Raw genomic sequence first — 12,191 nt, 5'->3', positions numbered from 1 at the left:
AATTTCAGTAGTGACCTTGTCTTAAAAGTGCCAACCTTCTGTCTCGGTTAATACATGACTTCACATTTCTAGCGGGCGTAGTGATTATTTTCCTATATTGGGAGGACATTTTGATAGTGCTTATTTGCCTATTTGTACAATTAGATACACTTTAAATTGTCCTTAACATAAAATCTGACTTAAAAAAAAGGTTGTATGTACTTTCTCTTCTTCCGCCCTCCCTCTAGTATAACAGAACACACTACAGAGAACATGCGCGGTCTTCTAGCTTTGCCTTAAGACACCAGTTAGGGAGGCTATCTTCCTCTCAATTTCATCTTTCACAAACACACCTAACATTTTCCTGTATTGTACGCTTTTGTATGTTTCCTTAACTCTTGGAATCAAGGCTCAGTCACCATGTATGAGCTTTTTCTCCTGACTCATTGAAGTGTTGCAACTGTACTTGAGAAATCTCCAGAAAACTAAACTTTATTTAGAAAAAGTGTTCAAACGTGTTTTTTTTAAGAAAATCAAGTTGAACTGTATACTGTATCAAACTTGCACAATCTTCACTGTTCTGTCATTAAGGCAAAGTAATTTTTTGTTTCCACTTAGTTCTGGACTTGTGGTATTTTGTCCCATAGAGTTTCTGTAGATTTGATAATAGACTGCAGCCTAAGCAATTTTCAGTTTCTGATCATTTCTACATTCAGCCCTAAAGTAATAGGCGCATAAAAGAAAATTCCACTGAAAAATATCTTTTAGGCTGAAGAAAACTAGTCTTAAGGAAAAAGTAAAGGAGGAGAAATAATATTTTGGAGCTGGAGTCTTTTTTTTTTTCCTTTCATTATTCTTTAACAAAACATTCTTTTCCATGGTTTGGTTCTTACCTTCCTATGTTGAGCATCATATTTCAGAGTGGTTGCTAACATTGTCTTTTTGAATAAGGCTTGGATAATTCTCCTATTCATAGCATTATTACGTTCATTCTTCTTGGTTTTCACTAGCCATGAGGGGGAAGCTTTGAGTTTTTCTTCTTAACTAGATTGGAATTCAGGGAAACAAAACTGTCTCTAGTTCTTTGATCTGGTCTTGTATTCTTGATCTTGATCTATCCTTTGAATGCAGCACAGGTACTAAACAAGCCTGCAACATGGTTTCTTGCAAGTCAATACTAGTTTTCAGAAAGGTAGACTGTGTTTTACCAGAGACTGTAAAGCATGGGAGATACTTAAGTCTCATCTTGCTGCTGATTTTTATCTCTTTGACCTGGAAGCACCTTGGAAGTCAAGGTATTGGTGTAGGATTGGGCTGACTGAGACCATGAGGTGTTTGCGTTATTTTGCTGTCATTCTTGCAAGTGAATGGTCTGAACACCAAGGTGGAGATTAAAAACATTTGTAATAGGTAGTGTTGCTGAAAAAGGCAATAGAGGCAGAACTATGCTAAGCAAAGGCAGTTTGTGCTGGGTGCTCCCCAGTTTGAAGTGGGCAGGTTGTCATGGGTGGTGTGTTCCCAGGCATCCCCACCAGTGGCACTCTGATAGATCACCAAAGACCTTTCAAAGATGAGCCAGTCTGATGGGTGGGAAAGTCAGTGCGGCGATGACTGGCACACTCACCAAGTACATGCGACTTCCAAAGTCAGAAAGGGGCAGAAGCTTTTCTGTTGCCTTTTAGTTGTTTTGGGGTTTTTTTGCTTGTTTCCTTGGAGGCCACCATGGCTCATGCTGAAGTAAAGGAGTCTTACGTAGGCCCAGATAGATGAAGATGTGGTCAGTTGTTGTGTTGGAAACCCGAGGGTGTTTCTGTTTACGTTTCTTAAGTGGTGGTTAATTAAACTGCTGTGATTTTGTAGATTCAGAATGTTCTTAAACATGTGAAAGCATCCGAAGTCATCTTAATGCTGCTCAGCTTTAGCAAGCTATGAATAAAAATTTTTGAGTTGACTTCTCCAGTTCCTAAGGAAAGCCTTGACATAGTTTGAGTTAATAGAAGGTAATTACTGATACCCATTGTCATCTGTCAGGAGGGTGAAGTTTTGTTGTTTTTTTGTTTTTGTTAACTTTTCAGTAATGAATAATTTCTTTCCTCAGTCTTGGAGGACAATTAGGAGTGGCTGGCATCTTAAATTCTTCCTTGAGGTGGAATCTGTGGCATTAGCTGTGAAACAGGTGTCAGAAGGGTGCCATCTGCTAGGTCATGCATAGGGAAAGAAAGCGGAGTCCTGTAAACTGGAACATTATAGATTAAAGCTGGAAGGTTTTACTGAAAGGTTGAGATTGAAGAAGCTACAGAGTATGACTTGTAATAATTGTCATCAACTACGGTGACATCAGGTGGCTGATTAAATGCATTGTGTAACTTGTGACATGACATATTGTAGTTAGTCAGAAGTGCAATTCATACATTGTTCCTTTAGTTTTGTTTCCCTTGGAGCTGTCCAAGGGAAAAAGCTCTGCTTGCTTTGTTTTTGAAAACTCACTGACCCAGAACTATGCATAATTGTTTTTCCCACCTCTTTCAAGTACAGTGTGTGTAGTAGACCATATTATTCAGACCTCAATCTTTTTTTTGGTCTTTTCTATCCTGTTTGGCTTGCTTTTACAACTATTGATATGTTCAATTTCCACAGAAGAGTGCACATTACCTTGCACTTTCCTATTTGCTTGCACACACCTTAATGAGCTCTTTCTTGTTTTTGCTAGAAATGGTGCGCTGAGTCATTTCCACAAGAGGCTTCTGTACTACTCCGAAGCAAGAATACATTAAAGAATAAAAGGTGTGAGGGTGCATCAGTGTTTTCCTGGCTAGAAAGCTAACCCCCAAGTGAATGCATTGAAGATTTCTAGACTCGGTGGGACAAGTTCTCTCTACCTCCAGTTTTATGAATACTGCTAGCTATGGCTGTGGAACTCTGTTTGCTGCTGCTGCTATTTTGTGGAAGTACTGTTTCAGAGGTACAGCCTATATACAAACCGCCTCCTGGGACTTTGGATTTTGGATTTGTACCAGCCAAGACGTATGATACAGGTGCATACCATGAACCTGGACCAATAGGAATTTTGTTTAAAATAGTACATGCATTTCTGTACTTAGTGCAGCCAAATTCTTTTCCTCAAGGTAAGTAGATAAACATCTTTTTTTTTTTTTTTTTTTAAATATAGATTTGTTATTGATGCATTTATCCTATTGTAGATACAAAGACCATCATCTGGAACTAAATGATATGAAGGGCTTTGTTAGTAGCATGTGTTATGGCCTGGAAATGTGTACAGTTTCATATAAAGTAACATTTTTCTGCTAAGCATAGTGTGTGGGGGGGTTGTTAATGAAAATGAAATGTTGGTGAAATTTCACAGAACTTTGCCTGCATACCTCAAAGCTGTCACTGATGCATTTGAGGCTTTTTTTTTCTTAACGGAAACTTTTTCTTATATATGCTCAGAAGCATGGGATAGGACTAAGGCATAAACTGCTTTGTATTTAATATTAAATCCGTAAGAGACAGCTCTGAAATTTGCATATTATGATAAACAGTCAGGTGGTTATAATATTATGAGATTTAGCCTAGGAAATGGAAACTTAGCAGCTTGAAATAAATTGTATTTGTTTCCATATCTGTGCATCCACAGTCAAGTTTTATATAAGGACAGTTCCATTACACAGCCACATGTAACTTCTTGTTCCTTTGTGAGCTGAAGTTAAGACTTGAAACTGCATTTGTTTTACTGAGATATTTTTTCCATTCCTTTCCTACTAAGTTGTGTCTTCTTCTAAAGGAAAAGTTAAGATATCAGAGAAGTGTGTGGTTGTTGAGGTTGCATTGATTAAAAGGTGCTTTTGGGAATTCTGTGTGGTTTTGGATGTGGTAGTTATATCAACTTAACTTTCCAACCTGCTCTTTGTTTCATTTAGCTCTTAAAAGAAAATGCTAATGTGTTTGAATAGTATTGACATTTAAAATTATATTGAGGTGAAGTTTTAATAAAATCTAAGAATGGCTTTGGTTTGTTGTTGATTCCTTTTGGTGGTTTAGCTGTAACTGTGTACTACAAAATAAAATAAACTTCTTTTATACATCTTTCAATTTATATATTAAAACCTTTAGTAATTTAAAATCTTAAATTCTTTGGTCACGTACCTGTATGATACCTGTGAACTATTATTTGCCTGTATTTTTGACATTTCTTCAATAGCTGTAGAAGAGTGAGTTCATTTGAACTTGAATGAATGAATTCTCTTTAGACAAGTGCCCGGAGTCCCAGGTGTTAACCTGGAGAGCAAAAACGTGGCCTGTTCCCTGCAGGCTCTGTCTTCTGAGCAGGTCTTACACAAGGTGTAACGAGGGCAATTGCATGAAGCTGACAGTAACGTCACCTTTTGGAGGAACTGTTTCCAGATACCTCTGCTTTTGTGGCCTCTTTCTTTTCATTAAATATGCAGATGAACTATTTGCTTGTCTGTGAGACCTGATATGTTAGGATTGTCATCTGCATTCAACTCTTAGAAACAGGCCTTCCTTCTGCCTAAAGCCCCGCTTGAATATTTTATTCTCCTGCGATTGTGGAAACTTGATTTCAGTGAGATGTTTACTGTGTCTTTATATTAACAGGAATTTGGTCTGTAACCTTGTATGTCAAATTTAATATTTTGTGTCCTAAGCCTGTAAATAATCACTGAATATAGAATTTACGATCAAGGTTATAGTCCTGAGGGACTGCTTGTAGTAAGTTCTGTATCGAGTAGGTGTTGTGAAATCCAGTATTAAAGAGGAAGGAGACATCCAGAAGTAAATCACTTGTTCCTAGCTTGTAAGCTTTGAACATCTCATACCTCTCCTTCCTTCCTCACAGATACTTTTTGCCAAATCAGTTATTTTTAGAAGTTTGGCTTCCAGTGTCTGCGTTAGGTGAAGTCCTTTTCCCATGCCCCCACATACCTCACTGCAAAACACAGATTTGACGGATCATGTTGGTTTGAGTCATACTATTTAATTGGTTAATCCCCATAATCTCTTTTGCCATATGCTATTCTATTTTCACATTCAGTGTATTAATGGTGTAGTTACATATTTGAAATGCTTTTTTTTTTTAAACTGTCAACTTGAAATAGAGTTCATTCTGATTCAGAGGTAAAAATAAACATAATCACAAATGGGCACAGAAAGCAAGCCTTTTGATGTTTCTAACTCAAAACTTCATCATTCTGATTGGGCTGGTGCTTCAGAAGAGTTAGCTCTGGGTTGATGCCCCGGTGTATTGCATATAACCATAACACAGAGGAGAAGTGTGATTCGTGTGCAGGACTTGGCATCAATCACTTAGACCTTTGATCTTAGCAGTCTTATATTTTTTTCCTAATACTTGGAAGTACTTGATGTTTGGTTTTCCAATTTACTGTTAGTACTCTTAGCTGGGAGGAAAAAAAGTGACAGGATTATCTAATTGCATGTAGATATATTCCTGCCTTTGCAAGTCATTTTTGTGCTTGCAGTAGTGCTCTGATGGAGCTGAACAAGTTACAGTATAACATTCATACTCCTTCAGTCCCAAGTATGCCTTTTAGGAAGAAAGCTAGTATGATAAAGCAAAATATGAAGTACATCAGAGTCTTTGGGAAACGTTGTTCTTAAAGTATTTGCATGCTGCTAAGCCGTAACATTTATTTAAACGTTCTTATATATTACTTAAAAGTTGAAAGGGATCACTTCTTTTAAAGAAAAAAAATCAGTCAAGAAATATTTTGTAAGTTTTTTTTCTTAGTTAAATCTACATAGTAATTATTTACTTACTTCTAAATTTGTTCATGCCATCTGGTTTGTGGACATACAACTTAATCTAAGTTTAGATTTAATAGGTAAGTTATTAATGGGATTAAATATAGTGCTCGCGTAAAGCACAGTAACAGAACCAGGGCAAGTAACTCCTCAATTTTTTTTTTAAATTGCTGAATCTTTAAGACCAGCACTGTGCTCTTTGGATATGGCAAGAAACTAGTTTAAAAAAGTGAACGAGGATATCTGATTGCAATGCTTCAGTGAGTGTAAAGAGATTCTCCTTTCAACTTTACCAGTCAAATACTTTCGTCCTCACTAGATGATGTGCTGGTGTAAATGGGAGTGAATTTACTCCCAAGCATAAACTGTTATGCAGGGAAGCAGCCTCCACTTTGAGTTAATGATACACTGGAGTGGAAAAGACTGTGTTTGGTCGCTGGTTTGCTAGCTGAGGCTCAGGAGGTCACTGTAATCTTGCTGTGCCTTGGTTTCTCCATTTGTGAAATGGAGATGGTGGTGCTACTGCTCCTTCTGTTGAAGACTGTGTAGGATAAAGCATCATTATTCTTTCCTGTTAATAGCACCACTTACAATAAATAGACGATAATAGGAAAATTACAAGTTGCTTCTATCACTCAGCTAAGAGGACATCTAACAAAACAAATTGTCAGTTTTTCTCTTGCTTAGAATTTGTCATAAACTGAAGTGTTAATTTATTAATAAAGTTAAGTCAGTTCATGGTTGTGACATGGTGCATGTCACCTGTTGTGTTGAGATCTTCAGATGTGAACTTCAGATGTAGACAGGGCATGGTCAGTATGATCCTCTGGCTGCTATGAATCATGGCTTTGTCTTTGTTCCCATGGAAACCAGTTGTTAGTTGCAGTAAGATGATGTTAATCTGAGATTCCACTTGCCAGCAGGATGTGCACAACAAATCTTCAGCTTCACAGCTTGTGTCTGGTAACGAAAATGTGAAGAGTTCACAAAGGAAACAAGCTGGGAATAAAGCTCCTACTCCTATTTTTAGGTGGAAGACAACAAAAACTTACAATCCTGTTTACCTTACTCTACTCTACCTGAACGTATTGCAGGACAACTGTGCTACTTATGTTGAGTTAGAACTGCTTTGTTCGAGCTTCTGCTTTTTATTTGGAATCACCCTGTTTCTGCTGAAGCAGGAATAAAACTTTATCAACAAAATCAACCATTAAATGCATGTATTTCCAGGGCAGAACATAGTATGAAGAGTTAAATGTTCTATTTGCCTGTGGGGAACAAAAATAAACTGGTTTTTAGACCTGGACTACATCTCTCAATTCTTTCTGTTTGTGGAGTCTCACTTGTTGAACAGTTTAAGCATAAGATTGAGGATCAGAACTTGACTGTTTTAATGCAAAGTCCTGTCTCTGACCCCTTTTGGTCTTCCTTTCTCATCATCTGGTCAGCCTTTAAAGCAGCTGCAAATTGTGGAGTTCAGCAAGTTAGTCTTGTGTTCCCCGTCTCTGCAATTAATATCTCACATGAGTGTATTCAGAAATTAAAACATTTTAACTTTAAAACAAAAAAAAATCATGTTACTTGATGTGAAAATAAACAGTGTATCTCTAGCTAGTATAGCTGTAGTAGAAAATGCGTATGTAAACCCCTGTTGTTGTAGGTAGGTTTGAGCTCCTAGGATATTGATTTTTTTTAATATATATATATTATTGGCTATGTTCGATGTGAGGTTCTAAAGCAAATAATCAAAACATTTTATGACCCCCTGAGTCAGTAAGCCAGAATTTTTTTTTTTTGTGTGTAAAACTAACTTCCTTGCCTTTTGTAACTATTTAGTTCTTGGTTGTCCATTTCTAATTTAGTTTTGCTTCCTGTTAGGAATAAATCTTCCACAGCTCTCCTACAAAAAAAAAAAGCATGTGTCTGGATGTTGTAGCATTGGAGCTAAACTCAGCTGCGCATAGCTGGTGATGTTTAAACTTGAGACTTTCCCAGGAACGTTGGGCATGTCTGCACCAGTGAAAGGACTGCACTCTGGCTCTGACTTGAGCTTTGACTTATGTGCAGATGCTGCAGTTCAGCAACGTGAGAGAACTGCTTAGGTTCAATTATGACCTTTTATAAAAACTTAAATTACAATATCCTTTTTCCAATTGTGTGAAGTCTCAGTTTTGGTTCGGGTGTGAAATTGATGTGTACTGCACACGCACTGATGTGATAGACTGCTTTTTTGAGCTAGTGTTTGACAGCTGCCTCCCTGTGCATGTGGGTTGGCTTTCTTAAAGCTTATGTCCTGGAGCTGGGTTGGGAGCAGAGATGCAATTGCTGGTGCAGGAACTGAGAAGAAGGGAGGAAGAGCGAGACCTGCCCTTTAGTAAGTTAGCTGTTAGATTGGCTAAGCTGTATTGTGAAATGACAATTTCAGTAAGCTGTAGAGTCAGCGCCTTCACCACATCCCTGTAACTGTTTTTTTTTTCCAGCACTATGGCTAGAGCTGACGTGAATTTAGAGTAGTAGCTGTAGTGCGTATATCAAAGATGCAGGTTATATACAGATGACAGAGTTGATATATGGTGTGTGTAGCAAGTAGTGATGGTGTCATTTGGGTAGAACTGGGATAAGAAGGGGGACTTACAGTGCTTCTTTATTTGGTAATATGGTGTATACATTGAAAGAAACGTCTTGTGTCTAACGTTGAAAAATACTGGCGAAGATAGAGCAGCAGGAAGATACAAGATAAATTAGCCACCTCTTTTCTCTGCCCACTCATATACATTCAAGCAAACAGTGTTTAAAAAAATCACTGCTCATTTCATGCTGGGAAGTTAAGAGATGCTCTACTTGATGACATACTCGTGTAAACAAGGAACACTGAGAATTATTTTCTTAGGTATCAGAAGAGTAATTCCTTTTTCCCTGAACTATTCCAAACTGCAGGCTAACAGATTGCTTGTCAAGAGGATTTTTTGTGGACAGGGAGGAGCCAGAGGTTTTAGGGAGGGGAGGCTTACACAGATTATCTACTAGAGGCTACCACAGAAAACTACAGTTGCAAACATTAACACTTCTTTGATGTCTTCCTGCCCACTTCTTTTGGTTTACGGAAACAAGGAATCTCTTTTGCAGACAGGTATTATGTGGAAAATAGGCAAGTCATTTTTTAATCAGTGTAGCATAGCTGATCATCTTGCACTATACACCCATCTGGAATCCTTTCTCTACAGTATCCTCAATGCTTGCCCTGATCTGGTTTAATACTGCCTGCCAGCTGTGCCTAGGAGAAAAAACATGCCTTGACAGCAATTGGGAAATGACAACCCAGCTTCACAATTTCAACACTATTAGGACAGAAGGGAGAAACTGATGAATATGAACCTCAAGTGGAGTTTGAGGGAGTTGGGTTACCTTCTGTGGGGAGCGTGTTCAGAAGTGGCATTACCACAGATGGCTGTGGTAACAGGCTGGAGGGCACCTTAAGCAGTAGCACCTCTTGGAGGCTAGATTATAATAATAAATAAAATGAGCCTACAGTTATGTGGTATTGAGACTCAGCTCATATTTCCCAAACCTAAACTGCCCTCCACCCCTTCCAAATTAAGACAGCTATGTACTTTCTGTCTGTTGGGAACGTTTCCTGGAAAGTGGGTTGAGCATTTTCTGGGCAAAGTACTGAGTTGGCTCAGGAAACCTGCTAATAGTTACAGCATGGGCAATGCCAGGCCAGTGCTTGAAACTGTCCTGACCCTGTTATGGATGCTAATGAGAGATACAAGGTATAACCAAAGAGCTGGTCAGCAGCGTTGCCTGCCTCGGTGCGCAGGGGATGAGTTCTGGGCGCAGCTAAATCCAGGCATGCCGACTACAAGACGGGAAGGGTGGGAGGTACAGGATGGTATTATGGCAGAGGGTGGCCTTGTTGTTTGTTTATCATTCTAGGTAAAGAAGTTTCATTGATAAGATTTGTATATTTTTAAGAAAAAAGCAAAGGTACCATGTCCTAAAAATTCATGTATCTACATAGTTAATACTACTGTGTGGTGTGTGTATTGGGGGTGGGGGTAGTAATGTTAGATATGGTGTCTGTGTACTAGCAATTACAGTAAAACACTGAATTAAGCTGTGTGCATTCATTTTTCTTAAATTCTCTAAAAGATTACCCATCCCATTTAGTATTTCATAGCAAAGAGATAAGCAACTTGGACATCAACTTGGTCAAAGCCTAAGTTTTGCCTTTCAGATGCCAGTGCATGATCACAGTCAGAGTACACCATGTGAAGGAGGCAGTTCTTTGTGTCCCTCCTTCTGTTAACAGGAAATCTAAACACTAAAAGCATGAAAGCTTATTTGAGACTTCCAGAGCATACCTGCAGCATCTTGTATGGTGAGAAGTGGGATGGAAAAGGTTTTGGGTCAGCCACATTTTCTGGTAATGTGTATCGTGTGTGAACCTCTTTGAAAATTATCTGTGACTGCGTGGGTTTTCAGGCCACTCTGCTGGGGCTCCATGATTTTCCTAACTTAACACTCTGCTCTCCATCCTCCCCCTCCATTTAATTTTTACAAGCTTATCTATCTGCATAGTGTTGAACCTCATTCTCTTTTCTAATTTGTAGTTCATGGAACTGACAGGGAGAGAGAGGGGGGATGTCACTGAACTTCCTGGAATAATGTTTTCACAAGCTTCTAAGGGACCTCTCAATTCCTTCATCAACTTGGCTCTTATGAAGCATTTTGAGTTAATCATGTGAGATACTGTACAGATACTGCCTGTTATTGGAAAAGCAGTCATTTGACTTTCTCTTTTCTTTGTTATAGACCATCATAATTAGATAGCATTAGCCTAGTCCTCTCATTTTTTTTTGTCTGACAATTTGCTTAGGTTGTCATTTACAGAGCAACAAACTCATAGGTCTTGTTCAATGATGGCTTTTTTTTTAATCGTGTCAGCCAAAGTAGTAAGACTTTGATAGATCTTTGCAACAAATTTTCTTTCCACAGTCCTTATATTCAATGTTTAATTACTTCAAAAATTATGAGAATTAGAATTCTTTTCCTCTCCTTTTTACTCACTTTTTTTTTTGCTTCTCAAGATCCTTTGTGTAACTTTTAGATCTTAACAAAAGTGATCCTATTTTCTAAGTTAATATGCACTATTCAAAAGTTGCTGGAGCAAAATAAATATATAAGTATTAATTTTAGTGGGTTTTGTCATCCTTTTAACAGTATTAAATCTTTACATGTTGGTATTAAAGCTTTTGAGTATACTTCTTCCTTTTCCACAAGTGAGTTATCTTCTTGTTAGAAGGGAAACCAGCTGCCACGAATGTCAGCTATTGTAGTTTAAGCTGACTAATCTATCAGTATATACATCTTAGTGTAAGCCTACCAGTTACAAAGAAACCCCGCAAACCTGCTTTGACACTTTTTGCAATATGCCGATATATTTTTTTCTCATCTAAAAACAGTTCTGTGATTAAATTATGACCTGTATTGCATCATAGCATAATCAAGATCTTTGTTTTCTCTGAAAATATACCAAATTTTTTTATTTTAGTGAAGTTTAAACAGTGATTACAGTTGTGAATGTGAATATTCTTAATACTACTAAGTATTGCCTTGGCTGTTTAACTCAGCTGAAAGATGCCTGGGTGTACCTGTACAGAACAAATACAAACTTGAGGCCTAATTAACTTTCTTCAGAGTAGCAACCTTTACTTTTGCTTTGATTTTTGAGTGAAGTAGTGATCTCTGTAGTACTTTGAACCAATATGCGTGCCACAGTTATCGAAGATACGTGGAAAATTATGGCTCTTGCAGAAATGGGAAAACAGAAAGAAGGAATTCTGGGGGATCTCAGTGAAGCTGCCAGAACACCAGTCACTGAAGTAATTAAAAGCTGGTACCAGCAGGGCTCCAGCATGTCATTCCCAATTATCTGTGTTCATATTTCCACTAATGCAAGTTGTGCAATATAAGAGAGGATGTTCTGTGCTTTGCTCAGTTTACAGCAACTTCTGAGGAGAGAAAGGAGTAGGAAAAATGTTGTTCATACAGTCTAAATATTTACTTTGATCAAAGTTACAAGTCCAGTATGTCTATACAACCCACACTATCAAGAAGCTGCTCAGTCTTTGCAGTGTGCATATATAGACAAGCATATATAGTGCACCGAGTTAAATCTTTGCCCGTAATCTGTTGTAAATCCTTACCAGATGGTGGCCTAGAGGGAACTTTAGGTAGCTACTGCAAACAAAGCAAGTGGCAAAAAATAGCTGCCATGGCATAAACAACATGCTACAGAAGTTTTGTTGCCTTCAGAAAATGAGAGAATGCAGTTTCTCTGTGGAATACTGCTTCAAAGCTTTCTACTTGACTTTGTGTCTGCGTGATATGTGCAGATTTATTACAGCCTCCTAAGCAAAGATTTTTCT

General features: G+C 38.0%; 1 protein-coding gene across 1 annotated transcript in view; it reads left to right on the top strand.

The window, feature by feature from the left end:
- The first annotated feature begins 2,710 nt into the window (after window positions 1–2,710).
- Window positions 2,711–12,191, top strand: part of PROM1 (prominin 1) — a 56,114-nt gene continuing 46,633 nt past the window's right edge. The window contains exon 1 of the mRNA XM_075149212.1: window positions 2,711–3,104. Within this exon, the coding sequence (XP_075005313.1) occupies window positions 2,885–3,104 (220 nt within the window). The 5' untranslated portion in view covers window positions 2,711–2,884. The remainder of the gene's footprint in view (window positions 3,105–12,191) is intronic.

This window comes from Calonectris borealis, chromosome 4, assembly GCF_964195595.1.
Source record: "Calonectris borealis chromosome 4, bCalBor7.hap1.2, whole genome shotgun sequence".
Lineage (NCBI taxonomy): Eukaryota > Metazoa > Chordata > Aves > Procellariiformes > Procellariidae > Calonectris > Calonectris borealis.
The sequence above is the reverse complement of the archived record's forward strand: the minus strand, read 5'-3'. Positions and strand labels throughout refer to the sequence as shown.